The sequence below is a fragment of the Entelurus aequoreus genome, linkage group LG12 (assembly GCF_033978785.1).
Source record: "Entelurus aequoreus isolate RoL-2023_Sb linkage group LG12, RoL_Eaeq_v1.1, whole genome shotgun sequence".
NCBI classification, from domain to species: domain Eukaryota; kingdom Metazoa; phylum Chordata; class Actinopteri; order Syngnathiformes; family Syngnathidae; genus Entelurus; species Entelurus aequoreus.
In genome coordinates, this window is record NC_084742.1 from 56,529,163 (window position 1) to 56,553,080 (window position 23,918).

General features: G+C 33.9%; 1 protein-coding gene across 1 annotated transcript in view; it reads right to left on the reverse strand.

Annotated features, from left to right (window-relative positions):
- LOC133662356 (serine/threonine-protein kinase 38-like) overlaps window positions 1-23,535 on the reverse strand; it is a 46,328-nt gene extending 22,793 nt beyond the window's left edge. Inside the window, exons 1-6 of the mRNA XM_062066282.1 lie at window positions 23,192-23,535; window positions 5,005-5,144; window positions 2,252-2,303; window positions 917-1,039; window positions 759-842; window positions 564-687 (exon numbers count right to left, since the gene is read on the reverse strand). Of these exons, the coding sequence (XP_061922266.1) occupies window positions 564-687; window positions 759-842; window positions 917-1,039; window positions 2,252-2,303; window positions 5,005-5,132 (511 nt within the window). The 5' untranslated portion in view covers window positions 5,133-5,144; window positions 23,192-23,535. The remainder of the gene's footprint in view (window positions 1-563; window positions 688-758; window positions 843-916; window positions 1,040-2,251; window positions 2,304-5,004; window positions 5,145-23,191) is intronic.
- Between the last annotated feature and the right edge of the window lie 383 nt (window positions 23,536-23,918).

The window sequence follows — 23,918 nt, forward strand, 5'->3', positions numbered from 1 at the left end:
TGCTGCTGCTCCACTAATAGTACTAACCTTTAACAGTTAATTTTACTCATTTCCATTAATTACTAGTTTCTATGTAACTGTTTTTATATTGTTTTACTTTCTTTTTTATTCAAGAAAATGTTTTTAATTTATTTATCTTATTTTATTGTAAACATTTTTTTAAAAAGGACCTTATCTTCACCATACCTTGTTGTCCAAATTAGGCATAATAATGTGTTAATTCCACGACTGTATATATCGTATCGGTAATTAAGAGTTGGACAATATCGGAATATCGGATATCGGCAAAAAGCCATTATCGGACATCCCTAATTATTATTGATTATTTGATACCACCGTTATAGGTATCTTGGCAGTCTAAGAGAAACCCTGTGTATATCACTTGATAACCTTCACTAAAACGAGGCTGGAACCCATTACTCATATTTACATTGTTTCTTATTCACTATACAAACTTTTGTATTTACGCACCATGTTCAAGAACCAATAAAGTTTTGTGAATCAGTTCCCACTGTATTGATTACATTTGTCCAATTGCAATATTATTAAGGATTGTTGCACACCTCCAGGTAGAAATTCCATGATGAGGTAGAGGTTCCTCTTGTCCTGGAAGCTGTAAAACATCTTAACGACCCAGGCGCCGTCTGCTTCCACCAGAATATCCCTTTCTGCCCTGATGTGTGCGACCTGCGTGTGGATGGAAAATGTTATCATGTGACAGGAAGTGTGGAGCAGCGGCAGCTTATATGGAAACACACCTGCTCTTTTTCCAGCATGTCAGCTTTTCTTAAAATCTTCATGGCGTAAATGTGCCCGGTGTCCTTTTTCTGCACCAAACGCACCTGTGGGGGATGAACTGAATTGTCAAAGAGCGCGACACACGCAGCGTCGCAGTGCTTAAAAAAACGGAACGCACTTCTCCAAAAGCACCGCGCCCGATGACTTTAAGAGATTCAAAGTCATCCAAGCCCAGCCGCGTCCTCTTCAGCCTCAAGAACTCCGTCTCCTTGCGAGCGTGCTGCGAACGGCGCATTACTTTCTGCCAAGTTGAGAGGAAATGGCATCAGAATCATGTAGAGGAAGTAGAGTTATCTCGATACCAATATTTTGGCACCGGTACCAAAATGTACTTTGATACTTTTTGTGAATGACTGAGCATTTCATGGAATCTACTTGTATACCCAATCATGGCACCCACCTGTTCCCAATTTGCCTGTTCACCTGTGGGATGTTCCAAATAAGTGTTTGATGAGCATTCCTCAACTTTCTCAGTCTTTTTTGCCACTTGTGCCAGCTTTTTTAAAACATGTTGCAGGCATCAAATTCCAAATGAGCTAATATTTGCAAAAAATTAAGTTTTCCAGTTCGAACGTTAAATATCTTGTCTTTGCAGTCTATTCAAGTGAATACAGGTTGAAAAGGATTTGCAAGTAATTGTATTCTCTTTTTATTTACCGTTTACACAACGTGACGACTTCACTGCTTTTAGGTTTTGTAGAAGCCGCAAGAGGGCGGGAAAGTTAGCGCCCTCTAGGCATCTGTGTAAATGTTGCAAACTGCGTAATGTTAGCGTAAGCATCTGAGTACTTTGAGACGGTGGAACCCCTCGCTGCTCGTCGAGGATGCGGCAGAGCAACGGGAGTCAAGAGTCTCTAAATATGAGTGGTTTCCAATAACACCAGAAAAAGATGCTAAATTTGCAGCCATTTTGCGAAGCCCAGCGTCCAGGCCAGCCCACAGTCCATAGACCCCCAGATATGTTGAGCGTCCGATGGGCGGGACCAAGTCAAGCATTGATCCAATAACCGTCTAGTTTCGCTGCAGTGGAACAACCCACTCCATGCTTCTGTTTTGACTTGGCCCCTTTTCCTTTTTTGGCCTATCCATCATTATTATTAATACAAAATATATTATCTATTTTATATTGAAAAAAACACTAGTGGTAAATAAATAACTATGATCGTTTTATTCTTTGAAGGATAAATATTAATTTGTACAATTGCAATGCCTTGATTTTACTTTGATTATGTACAGTCCTAGCAATAAATAATTATAATAATGGTAATAATAATTAGCATAATAATTTTTTTCGTTCGGTTTTCAGCTTTGGTTCCCTCATTTTCGGTTCCGGACAACAATTTTCAATTCGCTGCATCCCTGATCAAAATGCATCCTTTAAATGATTAGCATGCAACCCTTGGTGGAAAACGTTTGGACACTCCTGACTTATAGTGGATAATGACGACTTTACCTCATCATCTGGTAAGCCCTCATCATCCATGGCCTTCTCCAGCTTCTTCTGCCTAGCAACAGAAGGACAAACAAATAAATGTACATCTACATTATGTGTGCTTCCCATAACCATCACAGAAATGAATACTCGAGAATCTTACTTCTTTACCATATAGTCCCAGAAGAAAGTTAAATATGTAAAAAAATAAGTATGTAAAAAGTCTAGAATTATCTGTTTATTCATCAATTAAAATACATTTAGTTTAATTTTTAAAAATATAGATTTATTCGATAACTTATTATTTAATAATTGTATTTATTTATGATTTATGATTATTATTAAATTATTTACCGTATTTTTCGGACCGTAAGTCGCAGTTTTTTTTCATAGTTTGGCCAGGGGTGCGACTTATACTCAGGAGCGACTTGTGTGAAATTATTAACACATTACCGTAAAATATCAAATAATATTATTTAGCTCATTCACGTAAGAGACTAGACGTATAAGATTTCATGGTATTTAGCGATTAGGAGTGACAGATTGTTTGGTAAACGTATAGCATGTTCTATAGGTTATAGTTATTTGAATGACTCTTACCATAATATGTTACGTTAACATACCAGGCACCTTCTCAGTTGGTTATTTATGCGTCATATAACGTACACTTATTCAGCCTGTGGTTCACTATTCTTTATTTATTTTAAATTGCCTTTCAAATGTCTATTCTTGATGTTGGCTTTTATCAAATAAATTTCCCCCAAAAATGTGACTTATACTCCAGTGCGACATATATGTTTTTTTCCTTCTTTATTATGCATTTTCGGCCGGTGCGACTTATACTCCGGAGCGACTTATACTCGGAAAAATACGGTATATAATTCATACACATTAGTTGATAAGGAAATAGTAACATTTAAATGCATGAAGTGAACTAACTATGAGTTCGATATTAAGATACAGACAAAATGGTTAGTATTAAATAACATTTGCTTCTTCCTGCTCCTTTTCCATGTCGAGTTACGTAAAATGTGACGTCCCTTAATGTAACTTGCTGAATGTTTGAAACTAATAAAACCTCAATAAAACCCATTAAAGGTGAACTGCACCTTTTTTTTTTTTTGCCTATCATTCACAATCTTTTTGCAAGACAAATTACAGATGATTTATTTTTTATGCATTCTAACTAGTAGAAAATGGTAGCAAAAGTCAGCTAACACTGGGGACAATGGGTGTCACTCTATTCCGCCTATAAAGCGCTCTGAAAAACATCCAAAAACCTCCATCAAGGTTTTATATACACACTGTAAGTATATATGTAATGTAGTAACATTCATAATAACATGTATTATTTACATATTTTGATCATTTCAAGCATACTTAATTCATTTCACAGACTCATCACAACGTTCCCTTTTCCTTCACCAACAAGACTACTAATCATGGCAGACTTGATTAGAGACAACAAAGACTACTTTGGGACAAATGATGATCCAGAAACTTCTGTTTTTGATCCTGAATATAAGGAGGATGAAGTACAAGTTTTAGAAGCTGTGTGATAAACAGATGCAGTTTTAGTCAAACACTAAGCATCATGTAGCAGTATTGCTAAGCGCTAAACAAGACAAGATAGTAAAACAATCACTTACTGTACAAAGTCTGCTCTCACGGGGTTAAAAACTGATGGGATGTTTGTATCTTCCCCTTTACATGAACAAGTCATTATAATCCTCACGCAGGTATAATTTTTTAAAAAGTGCCGAAACAAGCGTCTTTTTGTGTCTTTCTGGCCATCTCCAGGTCTAAGTTGGATGTCAAAGTTGACCAACTTGTGGGTTTATGTCCACAACCTTCTACTATCCAGGTAAGAGGCATGATTTATAATCTAGAATTAACTTTCACCAACTCAGAGGCGATGCAGCAGCTCAATATGTCAATATTGCAGCATAAGCTAGTTAGCTCTCTGTGATCACGGCGCCACTAAAAATAGTTTGTCTGTGTCAGCACTTATAATAACAATATTGCTAATACTTGTTAATATTCAGGTCCTGACATGTAAATTAAGTATTGTTGGCACTTTTTGGATGTTTTTAAAAGGGTTTTATGGGAACAATAGCGTACTCTAATTAGCTGCATTGTTAGCCACCTCGTACTAGCCGCATTTTACAACTTAGAATACATAAAAAACATATGTGTTCTTGTCTGATACAGTATATAGGGACAGTGTTGAATGATAAGACAAAATTCCCCAAAAAATAGTGCAGTTTCCCCTTTGAAGACACCAAAAATGTATGACGATTGTGTGACATAAAACTAACAACACAATAAAAGTTGTTGTTATATAATATGCAGCAGTGATTTTGAATAAAACAGCAGCTCAAGCGCAGACTTTGGCATGTTGGTGATATTGCTCTATTTTATGTGGAAGTCATACTAAATATTAGCCACGTTAACCTATAACACCGTTGTTGTTTCTCTCATTGTCTGGTTGTAATTTGATGATGAGGCCAAGAAATTGGTGAAACAATAGGAGTGGAACACAATATCAATGTCAACAATATCATTTAGGGCAGGGGTGCCCACACTTTTTCAGCAGGCAATGTACTTTTCAAATGATCAAGTCGAGGTGATATACTGTGTGTATTTACCATTTACACAAATATATATCAAATATATATATATATATATGTAACGCGAGCGCTCGGCAGACAGTGCACACCTTTGAACAACATTTACACACGTGAAGTTGCACGGGAAAAGGGGTGTGGCCTCACCTCGTCTCCCGCTCCTCGTGTTGCGTGAGCAGAGTGCTGTAGAAGTTCTCCAGCGTCAGCTTGGCCACCGTCACCCTCTCTCGGGTGTGGTTACTCATCGGGAGGGCGGCTGCAGTCTCTCCTGTCATGGCCGTACCCTCCTGTCGTGGGCGCAGAAAGAGAAGAGACGTCAGTCTACTTGCCAACTCCACTGGTGGTTGCTCCCTTTTTTGTTTATTCCAAACGTACACAGTATCTCACTTTTCTAGGTTTTGTGTGCGATTACCTGTAAGTTCCAGTGGTAAAGAGAAAAAGGCTGATAGCCAAAGAAGAGGACCTGGTATGTATTGTGCCATATATTTGGTACAAAATCAGTGGAAAATCTGTGTCATTGGAATGTGAAGAGACTTGTCTCCCAGGTTTAACATATAAAGTTGACTTGATATGCTTAATTGTAGGGCTGTGAATCTTTGGGTGTCCTACGATTCGATTCAATATCGATTCTTGGGGTCACGATTCGATTCAAAATCGATTTTTTTTTTCAATTCAACACGATTCTCTATTCATTCAACACATAGGATTTCAGCAGGATCTACCCCAGTCTGCTGACATGCAAGCAGAGTAGTAGATTTTTGTAAAAAGCTTTTCTAATTGTAAAGGACAATGTTTTATCAACTGATTGCAATAATGTAAATTTGTTTTAACTATTAAATGAACCAAAAATATGACTTATTTCATCTTTGTGAAAATATTGGACACTGTGTTGTCAAGCTTATGAGATGCAATGCAAGTGTAAGCCACTGTGACACTATTGTTCTTTTTTATAAATGTCTAATGATAATGTCAATGAGGGATTTTTAATCACTGCTATGTTGAAATTGTAACTAATATTGATACTGTTGTTGATAACATTCATTTTTGTTTCACTACTTTTGGTTTGTTCTGTGTCGTGTGTCCTCTCAATTGCTCTGGTTATTGCAGTTCTGAGTGTTGCTGGGTCGGGTTTGGTTTTGGAATTGGATTGCATTGTTATGGTATTGCTGTGTATTGTTTTGTTGGATTGATTCATAAAAAAAATAACAAATAAAAATAAAAAAATCAATAAAAAAAATAATCGAGAATCGATTCTGAATCGCACAACGTGAGAATCGCGATTCGAATTAGAATCGATTTTTTCCCACACCCCTACTTAATTGTGTTTCATTGTATCCATTAAACCAGGAACCACCTTAGAAAACACGTGGCTCTCCAAGTACCACCATAATGGCTAACATTAAAACATACTAGCGTGAATTGTGGATGGCTGAGTAGCGCTTTATAGCAGCAGCCGGCCTCCAGGGCCCCAAACCCCCCCCCTCTGTTGCGAGTTGTACATGTATCATGTTTATGTGTGCTATGCTATGTGAGGTTTTTTCCTTGGACTCAGTCTGGACCCCTCCCGAGGGTCCAGCCTTAGACTGATGCTTTTTTTACTCTTCCCCCTTTCCCAATGTCACCTTTTTCCCACCTTTTTTAAGGAGCGCTGTAAGCGGCTGATCCGTTGGCGGTCCCGTCTTGTCCCCTTGTAACGTATGTCTGCTCTTAGTGGGACTGTGCCCAAAATGAAATTTCAGTTCTTATGTGTCTTGTACATGTTAAAGAATGGACAACAATAAAGCATCTTGAATCTTGAATTGTAGTAGGCTTAAGTATTCATTAAAAAAAACAAGTATTGTTTTAACTATTAAATGAACCTAAAATATGACTTCTTTTATCTTTGTGGTAAATATTGGACACAATGTGTTGTCAAGCTTATGAGAAGTGATGCAAGAGTAAGTCACTGTGACACTATTGTTCTTTTTTTAAATGTTTTTATCTAATTTTTTATAAATGGCTGAGATGATAATGTAAATGAGAGATTTCTAATCACTGCTATGTTGTTATTCTTATTAATATTGATACCGTTGTTGATAATAATCATTTTGGTTTGACTACTTCTGGATTGTTTTGTGTCATGTTTGTGTGTCCTCTCAATTGCTCTGTTGATTGTTATTCCGAATGTTGGTGGGCCGGGTTTGGTTTTGGAATTGGATTAATATGGTATTATTGTGTATTATTTTGTTGGACTGATTAATAAAAATAAAAAAACAACAAAAACACATATTTTCTAAGCAGAGGATAGTGTGTGTGTGACTATCGTGGGGACTTTAACTTTAATTTTGGCCACTGTAGCATTTAGAATAAAACTCTGTACTTTAATCATGTGATTATTTGGCGTACCACTAGATGAAGCCTGTGTACCACTGGTGGTACACGTACCACAGTTTGAGAACCCCCACATTAGACCATATCCAATTGTATTTACAATCCACAAAGAATGTGTAAATATTAGAGATGGCCTGCCGATATTATCGGCCGATAAATACTTTAAAATGTAATATCGGAAATTATCGGTATCGGTTTCAACCTCCCGATTTTCCCGGGAGACTCCTGAATTTCAGTGCCCCTCTCGAAAATCTCCCGGGGCAATCATTCTCCCGAATTTCTCCTGGACAACAATATAGGGGGCGTGCCTTAAAGGCATTGCTTTTAGCGTCCTCTACAACCTGTCGTCACGTCCGCTTTTCCTCCCTACAAACAGCGTGCCGGCCCAGTTACATAATATATGCGGCTTTTGCACACACATAAGTGAATGCAAGGCATTCTTGGTCAACAGCCATACAGGTCACACTGAGGGTGGCCGTATAAACAACTTCAACACTGTTACAAATATGCGCCACACTGTGAACCCACACCAAACAAGAATGACAAACACATTTCGGGAGAACATCTGCACCGTAACACAACATAATCACAACAGAACAAATACCCAGAACCCCTTGCAGCACTAACTCTTCCGGGACGCTACAATATACACCCCCCGCTACCACCAAAACCCAGACCCCCCCACCATCTCCTGAATTCGGAGGTCTCAAGGTTGGCAAGTATGCTCTGGTATACTCTGGACCAGTGGTTCTTAACCTGGGTTCGATCGAACCCTAGGGGTTCGGTGAGTCGGCCTCAGGGGTTCGGCGGATGTCGAGACACACCTGACTCATTGTGTAAATAAAAACTTCTCCATATCGGTGTATTATGGATACGGCAAAAGCAGAAGTCACACTGATTTGCAGGTGTGTCATTTGTTGTGAGTTCATGCACTGTGTTGTTTTTGTTCTTTGAACAAGGTGATGTTCATGCGCGATTCATTTTGTGCACCGGTAAAAAAAACATAACTTTGTCTTGAATTTGAAAAAAAATAAGATATATATTTTTTACTGAAGAAGGGTCGGTGAATGCGCATATGAAACTGGTGGGGTTCGCAGTGTTTCCCATAAACTGCCAAGATACCTGTGGCGGTGGGGGCGTGGCTATGGGCGTGGTCACTAATTAATAATAACAGTTTTGTTTTAAACGTCCGTCCATCCATCCATCCATCCATCCATTTTACAATATAATTACAACACTTTATGTACATATTTATATACAGATTTTAACAATAAGTTATTCACTGAAATATATTTATGAATTGTGGTTCTTACAAAAAATATATCTTATAAAATATAAAGGCTAAAATGTCTCTTAAAGCTCTGCCCCTTTAATTAGTGTATACTAAATAATTTAACTTTAGCCTACTACTACAACCATATTATTTACCAGCAACATAAAGTGAAACAGAGGCAGAGGTGTCCTGCCACAGTCAGTAACAAATAAACAGAAAACAGTAGTGGTCAAATACAAATAAGGCAACAAGAGAAGTATCCTACACTTCTCTTCTGTAAAGTAAATCTGAACAGCCTATATGGGCATCTACATCAACTATATGATTTGCCTGAGAAGCTGGACAGGACAAAAAAAAAAAAAAAAAATTAAAAATTTTTTTTTTTTTTTTTTTTTTTTTAAATTTGTGGCGGACGTAATTCTTTCGTGGCGGGCCGCCACAAATAAATGAATGTGTGGGAAACACTGGGTTCGGTACCTCCAACAAGGTTAAGAACCACTGCTCTGGACTGAAGCTGTGTGCCTTCATTGTTTTTGTTGTTTTGAGGCATGTTTAAAAAAAATAAAAAATAATGCACTTTGTGAAAGTCAAAGTATAGTATTTCCCATAGTTGTAGTGGGTATCAGGATTATCTCAGGCATAGCATGTCCCACATTCCAAGCTGCAGTTTTGAGGCATGTTAAAAAAAATAATGCACTTTGTGACTTTTTTTCCATAACTGGAGTTGAAGTTGTTCTCTTATTTTGGAAAACCTTGTTTTTGATTCATTGATTGAAACTCGTATTAGTAGATTTCACAGTACAGTACATACTCCGTACAATTGACCACTAAATGGTAACACCCCAATAAGTTTTTCAACTTGTTTAAGTCGGGGTCCACGTTAATCAATTCATGGTAAAGTTACATTGTTTAATGCATCCAGCGGGGCATCACAACAAAATTAGGCATAATAATGACGACTGTATATATCGGAATCGGTTGATATCGGAATCGGTAATTAAGAGTTGGACAATATCGGAATATCAGATATCGGCAAAAAATCCATTATCGGACATCTCTAGTAAATATTGTCCGGACATCACAAAATGGTAAAAAAAAATTAACTCGTAATGACGTTATTGGAGGAACGCTTTTTCACTCTGACCATATTATTAGATCAGTCATACTGGAAATACGCACAAATTGTAAAGATGTGTGCTGTTTATGATTCACAGTCCTTACGGAAGACAAGAACACATGCTTTTTAATGCAGTCTAAATCGTAAATAAATAGCTAACAATTGAGTCAACAGATGGAGGGTCCTCTATTACGCCCCATTACTTCCTCTAAAAACATCCAAAAGGCGCCAATAATACTCCATTTACACGTCGTGACCTGAAAATTAACCAAATATGAGTGATAATGTTATTATGAGCGCTAAAGCAGACAGACTATTTTAGAGGCACATTGATAGCAGTGAGCTAATGCTGCTATTGTTGACAGCATAGACGTCTTATAAGTAGACGCAGCATTGGCTGGTGTGACGCGAGAAATTCGGCCGCCATCTTGAAGTGGTGATGAGGAGCTGGCGAGCAGCCTAAACTGACAGTTGACAGGTAGAAAACAAAGATGGTGTTCAGCGTTTTTCTGCTCAAATGAGCGGACTGTTGAAAATAGGAATCGGGGGATTACTTTTCACAAGTAAGATTTAAAATGAACGTACTATTGGTTGTATTTTGTGAAAATAATATTACCACAGGAGTTGAGAAGGAGCAAAGATCTTCAATAGTACTGAACTTGTAGCCGCTAGCAAACAAGAGTATGACCATAATAGAATTGCTTGTCAATGAAATTAATTAAATTTAAAAATGTCATACTTGAATAACATACAGTTGAAATAAATGATTGTGACACCTAAAACAAAATTCACCAGCCGCCATTGATTATGATGCATTCTCATTTTAGGCAAAGTATAAGACAAAACTTTCTTAACAGTATAATTGTAACCAGGAATAAGTCTTCAAGTAACAATATTCAAATACTAACATTGTTGGGCAAAACAGAATTTGGTTTTATTCTGAATCCAGTGAAACAGATTGGTGGTTTTAGCTGATATAAAGACTTTCATGTGTTTATATAGGTTTATGTTTAAGTATTTGGCAGACGCTTTTATCCAAAGCGACATACATAAAAAAATACATATAAAACAATCACTGTAAACATTATCATTTAAGGGAAGAATGTAATACAAAATATCAATACAAAGTGTCAAGACAGAATAAACTCTCTGCTGCTGCAGCAACAGAGATACAGTCTATAAGATATATACATATCTAATGTATTCATACATTCTTTATGTAGGATATACGCATGTATATATAACCTAATCATATTGTTTCTTCAACTTAAAAATAGCTGACCATTTTTTCCCCCCTTCTCTGGGATTGTATTCCCAGTTTTGATCTCGGACGTCTGGTCACTTATAGCTTGTAAGAATATTATATTACTGTTAAGCAAACTATGAGTAATAAAACATGTGTCCTTTATCATAGCTACACGTATGACAAAAAAATGTGTGAAAATGAGTGGTATTCAGTGAGGTAAGATGAATTAAATGCGCTGACAGTTCATTGCTCCTGCCAAATGAATTGCACTGAGTGGAGCGGATCACCACTCCAAGATGGCGGCCCCGCGTCTCGTCAGCGCCAGTAGCGCTCGATGCTGCGTACCCTTATAAGATGTCTATGTAGACACACTGAGCCGGTGGCTGCTTCTGCTTGGTCTCAAACTTGCGATTATAATTATAACTAAAATACCCTAACCCAATGCTGATGATGCAACAGTGTCACAATAAAGCTACATCCCTTTGGCATTGTTGTTGATGGGGAAAGGATCCGTGGTTCCTCCTCTATGTCACGCGACCACACGACTGGCTTGCTTTAAAAATGGCTCAGGAATCTTCCTGAGATTGATACTATTTTGATCATATTTATTTACCCGCAGACTTTGTAACTCTTTAGGTGTCATAAATCAGAAATATATGATAATAGCTTAAATATAGAGACAACTTCTTGGAAGCAGTCTACACACTGAGTGCTGCGGACGGAGGCTTGTCGATCGATGTTGATCGCGGCAGTAGCCAAAATAAACAAAACAGGACCGGGAAGACGCTAGAAAAGAAGGACAAATAATGGATACCCCGGGGGAGGGGGGTTTAAGTTTTCACAGGTAAGCAGAGGAGACGTACTGCGTGAGCGTAGCTGAGCAGTTCTGAGAAGAATTCTCACAAGAACTCAAATAAATGCCCTGTCAGATATCAAAACATATTTGGGGAGAATTATTGACAGTGAGAGTATTTTTAATTCTTAAATGGACAAAAAAAATGTTTGAGTAGTGGATATACTTGTATATACTTCACAAATTCTTTTTTTAATTTTATTTTTTTATAATACGGGTATCATTTGTGTATATATTGTATTTGCTTATGTAGTTCTGTTGTAGTTGTAAAAAACCGAGCCAATACCGATATACAGTACAGGCCAAAGGTTTGGACACACCTTCTCATTTCAATGCGTTTTCTTTTATTTCATGACTATTTACATTGTAGATCGTCACTGAAGGCATCAAAACTATGACACCTGTGATGTGAAAATGCAAACGCCACGACACAGGAAGTCCTTCATACCGACAGCCATCAAAATGTATAATGCATATGTTCCTTTTGACTGTACATGTACCGGTACTGTAAATGTATAATGTATTTATATTATTCACGTGTAAATAATGCTGTACAATAGACTGTATTTATATTATTCACATGTGAATAATGCTGTATAATAGACTGTATTTATGTTATTCACATGTGAATAATGCTGTATAATAGACTGTACTTATGTTATTCACATGTGAATAATGCTGTATAATAGACTGTATTTATATTATTCACATGTGAATAATGCTGTATAATACTGTTTTTATATTATTCACATGTGAATAATGCTGTATAATAGACTGTATTTATATTATTCACATGTGAATAATGCTGTATGATAGACTGTTTTTATATTATTCATATGTGAATAATGCTGTATAATAGACTGTATTTATATTATTCACATGTGAATAATGCTGTATAATAGACTGTATTTATGTTATTCACATGTGAATAATGCTGTATAATAGACTGTATTTATATTATTCACATGTGAATAATGCTGTATAATAGACTGTATTTATGTTATTCACATGTGAATAATGCTGTATAATAGACTGTTTTTATATTATTCATATGTGAATAATGCTGTATATTAGACTGTATTTATATTATTCACATGTGAATAATGCTGTATAGAATTCTCACAAGAACTCAAATAAATGCCCTGTCAGATATCAAAACATATTTGGGGAGAATTATTGACAGTGAGAGTATTTTTAATTCTTAAATGGACAAAAAAAATGTTTGAGTAGTGGATATACTTGTATATACTTCACAAATTCTTTTTTTAATTTTATTTTTTTATAATACGGGTATCATTTGTGTATATATTGTATTTGCTTATGTAGTTCTGTTGTAGTTGTAAAAAACCGAGCCAATACCGATATACAGTACAGGCCAAAGGTTTGGACACACCTTCTCATTTCAATGCGTTTTCTTTTATTTCATGACTATTTACATTGTAGATCGTCACTGAAGGCATCAAAACTATGACACCTGTGATGTGAAAATGCAAACGCCACGACACAGGAAGTCCTTCATACCGACAGCCATCAAAATGTATAATGCATATGTTCCTTTTGACTGTACATGTACCGGTACTGTAAATGTATAATGTATTTATATTATTCACGTGTAAATAATGCTGTATAATAGACTGTATTTATATTATTCACATGTGAATAATGCTGTATAATAGACTGTATTTATGTTATTCACATGTGAATAATGCTGTATAATAGACTGTACTTATGTTATTCACATGTGAATAATGCTGTATAATAGACTGTATTTATATTATTCACATGTGAATAATGCTGTATAATACTGTTTTTATATTATTCACATGTGAATAATGCTGTATAATAGACTGTATTTATATTATTCACATGTGAATAATGCTGTATGATAGACTGTTTTTATATTATTCATATGTGAATAATGCTGTATAATAGACTGTATTTATATTATTCACATGTGAATAATGCTGTATAATAGACTGTATTTATGTTATTCACATGTGAATAATGCTGTATAATAGACTGTATTTATATTATTCACATGTGAATAATGCTGTATAATAGACTGTATTTATGTTATTCACATGTGAATAATGCTGTATAATAGACTGTTTTTATATTATTCATATGTGAATAATGCTGTATATTAGACTGTATTTATATTATTCACATGTGAATAATGCTGTATAATAGACTGTATTTATATTATTCACATGTAAAAAACACCTAAGTGTTTATTGTCTATTGTGAGCGAACTGTGGTGCTGAATTTCCCCCAGGGATCAATAAAGTGCTTTCTATTCTATTCTAAAACCATTTCAAGCTCATTGAGAGAATACCAAGAGTGTGCAAAGCAGTCATCAGAGCAAAGGGTGGCTATTTTGAAGAAACTAGAATTAAAACATGTTTTCAGTCATTTCACCTTTTTTTGTTAAGTACCGTACATGACTCCACATGTGTTCATTCATAGTTTTGATGTGACAATCTACAATGTAAATAGTCATGAAAATAATGAAAACGCATTGAATGAGAAGGTGTCTCCAAACTTTTGGCCTGTACTGTATGTCCAAAATTCAAAATACCAAATATTGGCTGTTCTCAACTTAGTATGCCCTCAACTAGCACTACTTACGTTGTATAATAGCACCAGTTTGACCCTGGTACATATTATTTCTCTGACCACTATCTCCTATGGGGGAAATGTTGTTAGAGGGACGGTAAATATTGTAGTAATGAAGGAAAAGTCCAAACTACATCATTAAAACATTTTGACACTACACCTTAAACACAAAAAGTGTGCCTTATCTTGATTAGAGCTCTGCACGTCAGAGATAGGAGCCATGTTTGGTCTAGTCCGGGCCACCACAATCACACGAAAAACAAGAAACTTCCTGAGTGGACTTGGGGGGGAGAGACTTCCACTTCTAATGAGTGGAAACATTCAGGACCGCTCCACTGCAGTCATTTTGGTGTAACACGGCCATACTTGGCACTAACATAGAGGCGCACACATTCGCCCTTTTTAAAAAAAAAAAGTCGGGGAGGGAAACTTTCCGTGCTGAATGAAAGAGTGCAGTCATGACACTCACCAGAGGTCACTCATGTTTAAACACACACACACGGGCAAAATGTTAATAATCATTCCATGAGGATCACTCACACTAACAAAGGGTTGTATTGCAGAGGCAATAAATGACATTATTCATCATGACATATATTTTTGTTGTAGCATAACTAATGTGTGTCTAATAACTTGGTTATTTTATACAAAACCCAAAAGCAGTTAAGTTGGCACGTTGTGGAATTCGTAAATAAAAACAGAATACAATTATTTGCAAATCTTTTTCAACTTATATTCAATTGAATAGACTGCAAAGACAAGATATTTCATGTTTGAACAGAGAAACTTATTTTTTTTGCAAATAATCAATAAATTATAATTTCATTGCAGCAACTCATTGCAGAAAAGTTGTCACGGGGGCATTATTACCACTGTGTTACATGGCCTTTCCTTTTAACAACACTCAGTAAAAGGTTTGGGAACTGAGGAGACACATTTTTGAAGCTTTTCAGGTGGAATTCTTTCCCACTCTTGCTTGACAACAGTCTCCGTTCTAGTATTTTAGGTTTCATATTGCATATTGAAGTAATTGGAGCTTTAAATATGCCAATAATTCCTAACACCCTTGATTTTCATTCATTATTATTTTTTGAGTAATGACAGTAATAAAAAAATCCCACTAAATTTCTTGGGATCCACGAAATGTCTTACTTTCAACAATTAAGTCTGGAGATCAACTTCAGATCTGTCGATTATAAGTTGTTTTTTCATTTGTTTTTTAACGCTGTTTTTGTCCAAAAAAAAACTTAGTTTTTAAATGAAAACACACAATTTTTTGATATTTTTTGAGTAATGACAGTAAAAAAAAATCCCACTAAATGTCTTGGGGATCCAAAAGGGTCCCACTTACAAAAGTGTTAAAAATAAATCATACATTTGTTTCTTACTTTCAACAATTAAGTCTCGAGATCAACTTCATATCTACCTGTCGATTATAAGTTGCTGGGTTTTTTATTTGTTTTTTAACGTTGTTTTTATCAAAGAAAACTTAGTTTTTATGTGAAAACACAAAATATTTTTATATTTTTTGAGTAATGACAGTAAAAAAAATCCCACTAAATTTCTTGGGGATCCAAAAGGGTCCCAAAAAAGTGTTAAAAATAAATCATACATTTGTTTCTTACTTTCAACAATTAAGTCTCGAGATCAACTTCAGATCTATCTGTCGATTAGAAGTTCTTGTTTTTGTATTTGTCTTTTAACACTGTTTTTGTCAAAGAAAACTTTGTTTTTATATGAAAACACACACAATTTTGGGATATTTTTTGAGTAATGAGAGTAAAAAAATCCCACTAAATTTCTTGGGGATCCAAAATGGTCCCACTTACAAAAGTGTTAAAAATAAATCATACATTTGTTTCTTACTTTCAACAATTAAGTCTCGAGATCAACTTCATATCTATCTGTCGATTATAAGTTGTTTTTTTATTTGTCTTTTAACGCTGTTTTTGTCAAAGAAAACTTTGTTTTTATATGACAACACACAATTTTTTAATATTTTTTGAGTAATGACAGTAAAAAAATCCCACAAAATTTCTTGGGGATCCAAAAGGGTCCCACTTATAAAAGTCTTAAAAATAAATCATACATTTGTTTCTTACTTTCAACAATTAAGTCTGGAGATCAACTTCAGATCTGTCGATTATAAGTTGTTGTTTTTTTAGTTGTCTTTTAACGCTGTTTTTGTCAAAGAAAACTTTGTTTTATGTGAAAACACACAAATTTTTGATATTTTTTGAGTAATGACAGTAAAAAAAATCCCACTAAATTTCTTGGGGATCCAAAATGGTTCAACTTACAAAAGTGTTAAAACTAAATCATACATTTGTTTCTTACTTCCAACAATTAAGTCTCGAGATCAACTTCAGATCTGTTGATTATAAGTTGTTGTTTTTTTTATTTGTTTTTTAACGCTGTTTTTTGTCAAAGAAAACTTTGTTTTTATATGAAAACACACAACATATTTTTATATTTTTTGAGTAATGACAGTAAAAAAAATCCCACTAAATTTCTTGGGGATCCAAAAGGGTCCCACTTATAAAAGCTTTAAAAATAAATCAAACATTTGTTTCTTACTTTCAACAATTAAGTCTCGAGATCAACTTCAGATCTATCTGTCGATTATAAGTTGTTGTTTTTTTATTTGTTTTTTAACGCTGTTTTTGTCAAAGAAAACTTTGTTTTTACATGAAAACACACAATTTTTTGATATTTTTGGGGTAATGACAGTAAAAAAATCCCTCTAAACGTCTTGGCGATCCAAAAGGGTCCCACTCATAAAAGTGTTAAAAATAAATCATACATTTGTTTCTTACTTTCAACAATTAAGTCTCGAGATCAACTTCAGATCTGTCGGTTATAAGTTGTTGTTTTTTTATTTGTTTTTTAACGCTGTTTTTGTCAAAGAAAACTTTGTTTTTATATGAAAACACAAAATATTTTTATATTTTTTGAGTAATGACAGTAAAAAAAATCCCACTAAATTTCTTGGGGATCCAAAAGGGTCCCAAAAAAGTGTTAAAAATAAATCATACATTTGTTTCTTACTTTCAACAATTAAGTCTCGAGATCAACTTCAGATCTATCTGTCGATTATAAGTTCTTGTTTTTGTATTTGTCTTTTAACACTGTTTTTGTCAAAGAAAACTTTGTTTTTATATGAAAACACACACAATTTTGGGATATTTTTTGAGTAATGAGAGTAAAAAAATCCCACTAAATTTCTTGGGGATCCAAAATGGTCCCACTTACAAAAGTGTTAAAAATAAATCATACATTTGTTTCTTACTTTCAACAATTAAGTCTCGAGATCAACTTCATATCTATCTGTCGATTATAAGTTGTTTTTTTATTTGTCTTTTAACGCTGTTTTTGTCAAAGAAAACTTTGTTTTTATATGAAAACACACAATTTTTTAATATTTTTTGAGTAATGACAGTAAAAAAATCCCACAAAATTTCTTGGGGATCCAAAAGGGTCACACTTATAAAAGTCTTAAAAATAAATCATACATTTGTTTCTTACTTTCAACAATTAAGTCTGGAGATCAACTTCAGATCTGTCGATTATAAGTTGTTGTTTTTTTAGTTGTCTTTTAACGCTGTTTTTGTCAAAGAAAACTTTGTTTTATGTGAAAACACACAAATTTTTGATATTTTTTGAGTAATGACAGTAAAAAAAATCCCACTAAATTTCTTGGGGATCCAAAATGGTTCAACTTACAAAAGTGTTAAAACTAAATCATACATTTGTTTCTTACTTCCAACAATTAAGTCTCGAGATCAACTTCAGATCTGTTGATTATAAGTTGTTGTTTTTTTTATTTGTTTTTTAACGCTGTTTTTTGTCAAAGAAAACTTTGTTTTTATATGAAAACACACAACATATTTTTATATTTTTTGAGTAATGACAGTAAAAAAAATCCCACTAAATTTCTTGGGGATCCAAAAGGGTCCCACTTATAAAAGTGTTAAAAATAAATCATACATTTGTTTCTTACTTTCAACAATTAAGTCTCGAGATCAACTTCAGATCTATCTGTCGATTATAAGTTGTTGTTTTTTTATTTGTTTTTTAACGCTGTTTTTGTCAAAGAAAACTTTGTTTTTACATGAAAACACACAATTTTTTGATATTTTTGGGGTAATGACAGTAAAAAAAATCCCTCTAAACGTCTTGGGGATCCAAAAGGGTTCCACTCATAAAAGTGTTAAAAATAAATCATACATTTGTTTCTTACTTTCAACAATTAAGTCTCGAGATCAACTTCAGATCTGTCGGTTATAAGTTGTTGTTTTTTTATTTGTTTTTTAACGCTGTTTTTGTCAAAGAAAACTTTGCTTTTATATGAAAACACACACAATTTGTTTTTGTTTTTTTGAGTAATGACAGTAGAAAAATCCCACTAAATTTCTTGGGGATCCAAAAGGGTCCCACTCATAAAAGTGTAAATCCCACTGAAATTCCTGGTGATGCGAAGTGTTCAAAATAAATCATAGCGTTTTAATTTTTTTACCTTCAACAATTACGTCCCAAGATCAACTTCAGATCTATCCGTTAAATTACAAGTTTGGGTTTTTTTGTATGCTCTTCTCTTGGTTTTTATACGGCAAACAAAAAATATGCAATATTTTCTCAAAAATCTATTTCAGAGTGGATAATGTAATATAAGGTAATTGGAGCCTCAAATATGTCAATAATTCATGACATCATTGATTAATAATGGTTTTCATTTATCATTATTTTTTGAGCAATGACAGTAAATAAAATCCCACTAAATGTTTTGGGGATCCAAAAGGGTCCCACTAATAAAAGTCTTAAAAATAAATCATACATTTGTTTCTTACCTTCAACAACTAAGTCTCGAGATCAACTTCCGATCTATCCGTTATCTGTTTTTATTTATTTATTAGTTTTCTTATGCTGTTTTTGGTTTTTTTTATATGGCAAAAACACAAACTATGCAATATATTCCCAAAAACATTTCAAAGTCTAATTTTTGATGATGTAATTGTAGCCTTTAATATATCAATAATTCACAACAACATTGATTTTCATTCATTAATGTTTTTTGAGCAATGACAGTTTTATTTAAAAAAAATTTAAATCCCACTGAAATTCTTAGTGATGGGAAGTGTTCAAAATAAATCATACCGTTTTTTTTTTTACTTTCAACAAGTTTTTTTTTGTATGCTCTTATATGGCAAACATACAATATGCAATATTTTCTCCTATAAACTATTTCAAAGTGGTATATTTGATGTGAAGTCACTGGAGCCTTGAATATGTCAATGATTCATAACATTGATTTTGATTCAATATTTTTTGAGTAATGACAGTAAAAAAAAAAATCCCACTAAATGTCTTGGGGATCCAAAAGGGTCCCACTCATAAAAGTGTTGAAAATAAATCATACATTTGTTTCTTACTTTCAACAATTAAGTCTTGGGATCAACTTCAGATCTAGCTGTCGATTATACGTTTTTATTTATTTTTTTATGCTGTTTTTGTTTTTTATATGGCAAACACACAAACTATGCGATATATTCCCAAAAATATTTCAAAGTGGAATATTTGATATTAAGTAATTGGAGCCTTTAATATATCAATAATTCATAACAACATTGATTTTCATTCATTAATATTTTTTGAGGAATGACAGTTTTGTTTTCTTGTTTTATTTTTAAATCCCACTGAAATTCTTAGTGATGTGAAGTAAATAAATAAATCATACCGGTTTTTTTGTTTTTTTTTTACTTTAAGTCCCGAGACCAACTTGAGATCTATCCATTGATTATTATTACAAGTTGATGTTTTTTTGTATGCTCTTATATGGCAAACACAATATGCAATATTTTCTTCAAAAACAATTTCAGAGTGGAATATTTGATGTGAAGTAATTGGAGCCTTAAATATGTCAATGACTCATAACATTGATTTTGATTCATTATTATTTTTTGAGCAATGACATTTTGAAAAAAATAAATTAATCCCAGTAAAACTATCAGGGACCCAAAAGGGACCCCACTCATGAACGTGTTAAAAGTAAGTCATATATTATTTTTTTACTTTCAACACTTAAGTGCCTTCACATCTATTCGTTGATTATACGTTTTGGTTTTTTTTTTGCTTTTGTTTGTTTTATGCCCTTTTTGTCAAAGAAAACACACAAAATATGCAATATTTTCCTCCAAAAATATTTCAAAGTGGAATATTTGATGTGAAGTAATTGGAGCCTTGAATATGTCAATAATTCATAACATTGATTTTGATGCATTATTAATCTTTTGAGCAATGCCAGTTTGAAAAAAAAAAAAATCCCACTAAAACTATCAGGGACCCAAAAGGGACCCCACTCATGAACGTGTTAAAAATAAGTCATATATTATTTTTTTACTTTCAAACACTTAAGTGCCTTCACATCTATTTGTTGGTTATACATTTTTGGTTGTTTTTTTTGGTTTTGTTTGTTTTATGCCCTTTTTGTCAAAGAGAAGTCACAAAATATACAATATTTTCCTCCAAAAATATTTCAGAGTGGAATATTTGGTGTGAAGTAGTTTGAGCCTTAAATATGTCAATGATTCATAACAACATTGATTTTGATTCATTATTAATCTTTTGAGCAATGACAGTTTGAAAAAAAAAAAAAAAATCCCACTAACACTATCAGGGACCCAAAAGGGACCCCACTCATGAACGCGTTAAAAATAAGTCATATACTATTTTTTTACTTTCAACACTTAAGTGCCTTCACATCTATTCATTGATTATAGGTTTTTTGGTTTTTCTTTGTTTTATGCCCTTTTTGTCAAAAAAAACACACAGAATATGCAATATTTTCCTCCAAAAATATTTCAAGGTGGTATATTTTAAGTAGAGTAATTGAAGCCTTGAATATGTCAATGATTCATAACGTCATTCATTTTGATTCATTCTTAATCTTTTGAGCAATGACAGTTTGAAAAAAATAACTAAATCCCACTAAAACACTCAGGGACCCAAAAAGGAGCCCACTCATGAACGTGTTGTTAAAAATCTGTTTTTTACTTTCAACACTTAAGTCTCTTCACATCTATTCGTTTAGGGATTTTTTTTGTTTTGTTTGTTTTATGCCCTTTTTGTCAAAGAAAACACACAAAATATGCAATATTTTCCTCCAAAAATATTTCAAAGTGGAATAATTGGTGTGAAGTAATTGGAGCCTTAAATATATCAATGATACATAACATTGATTTTGATGCATTATTAATTTTTCAGCAATGACAGCTTTAAGGAAAAAAACTGCCTGCATGGCAACAATGTGACTTTTTCTCGTTATATATTTCACTCGTTTGCTCTTTTATTCCGCTTGTTTATGTTTTTCGTTTAATTTTTTTTTTTAAGAATATTTAGAAGAAATATCTGCAGGCTGCACTTTGGACACCCCCTGATGTAGTCTCTATGTATGCATGGGTGTATGGAAAAATATATTATGTTAGTATAGACTGTATATTAATAAATATATATATATATTTTTTTTTTAAATATATATATATTAGGGCTGTGAATCTTTGGGTGTCCCACGATTCGATTTAATATCGATTCTTGGGGTCACGATTCGATTCAAAATCTTTTTTTTTTTTTAATTCAACGCGATTCTCGATTCAAAAACAATTTTTTTCCCGATTCAAAAGGATACTATATTCATTCAATGTCAATGAGGGATTTTTAATCACTGCTATGTGGAAATTGTAACTAATATTGATACTGTTGTTGATAATATTCATTTTTGTTTCACTACTTTTGGTTTGTTCTGTGTCGTGTTTGTGTCTCCTCTCAATTGCTCTGTTTATTGCAGTTCTGAGTGTTGCTGGGTCGGGTTTGGTTTTGGAATTGGATTGCATTGTTATGGTATTGCTGTGTATTGTTTTGTTGAATTTGTTTTGATTTTTTAAAAATGAGAATCGATTCTGAATCGCACAATGTGAGAATCGCGGTTCGAATTCGAATCGATTTTTTTCCACACCCCTAATATATATATGTATATATATATATATACATATATATATATATATGTAAAATTATTAGGGATGTCCGATAATGGCTTTTTGCAGATATCCGATATTGTCTTGTCTCTTAATTACTGATACCGATATCAACTGATACCGATATCAACCGATACCGATATATACAGTCGTGGAACTAACACATTATTATGCCTAATTTGGACAACCAGGTATGGTGAAGATAAGGTGCTTTTTTTTTAAATTAATAAAATAAAATAAGATAAATCAATTAAAAACATTTTCTTGAATAAAAAAGAAAGTAAAACAACATTAAAACAGTTACATAGAAACTAGTAATGAATGAAAATGAGTAAAATTAACTGTTAAAGGTTAGCACTGTTAGTGGACCAGCAGCATGCACAATCATGTGTGCTTACGGACTGTATCCCTTGCAGATTGTATTGATATATATTGATATATAATGTAGGAACCACAATATTAATAACAGAAAGAAACAACCCTTTTGTGTGAATGAGTGTAAATGGGGGAGGGAGGTTGTTTGGGTTGATACACTAATTAAAAAAAATTAAAAAAACGATACCGATCATTTAAAAAAACGATACCGATCATTTCCGATATTACATTTAAGCATTTATCAGCCGATATTATTGGACATCTCTAAAAATTATAATATGGTAAAATGTCAATCTTGTTGATGCATGGGTATATGGAAAAAAGCCTCATATGTTGTATATATATATATATCGGTAAAATTATAATATGGTAAAATGCCAATATTGCTGCTGTTAGCTGACGCTAGCTAGTAAAGTGTAAAAATAACAATTTTTTAAATAACCCGGCTCAACCTTACCTCCGTGTCCTGCTCCAGAGTAAACGAGTGGCTTGCCGCCAGCCCCCAAAGGAAAAGTGGAAGAAAAAGATGTTGTGTTTAAAACGTCTTGTCTGCCTAAAAACGTAGGCAGACAAGACAGTTATTTAGCTAGCTGTTACCCTGGCAGCTACACACTAAACATAGCCCGGAGCAAAAACAAACATGGCGACATTCTTCAGCCACTGATAGCAGGATATCATTCAATGATACGTCAATATATTAGCTATCTTCTTTACACTGCAGGGGCAGCGGTTCTCCGGTACAAATGGCAAAACAAATATGAAATAGGTAGCTCTGTTTCCTGGCACCGTCGGGCTCATCAGACGCTGTAGTTACGCAATAGCGTAGCTTTAGAGTGACGTGAGATTGGGCCTATCAGCGACGAGGATTTAAAAAACTGACCAATCAGCGGTGGGAAACGGTTGGGGCTCAAAATGGCGTAAGCCAATAACAGTTGTCGATGGAGGAGCTTTTTTTTTAGTTATTTTGCACGGCTGACTCAATTTTGCTCAAACAGTTGTATTTTATGAAAGGAAATTCCTCCCTGGAAAAAGGAGTGAGTTGTTAGTTTTTAATAGAAAGTGGCGATGTGCAATACCACATGTTTTCTTTCCAAACCTAATATTGAGTGAAATTCAGGGTGGTATCGGCCATAGACGTCTTATAAGTAGACGCAGCATTGGCTGCTGTGACGCGAGAAATTGGG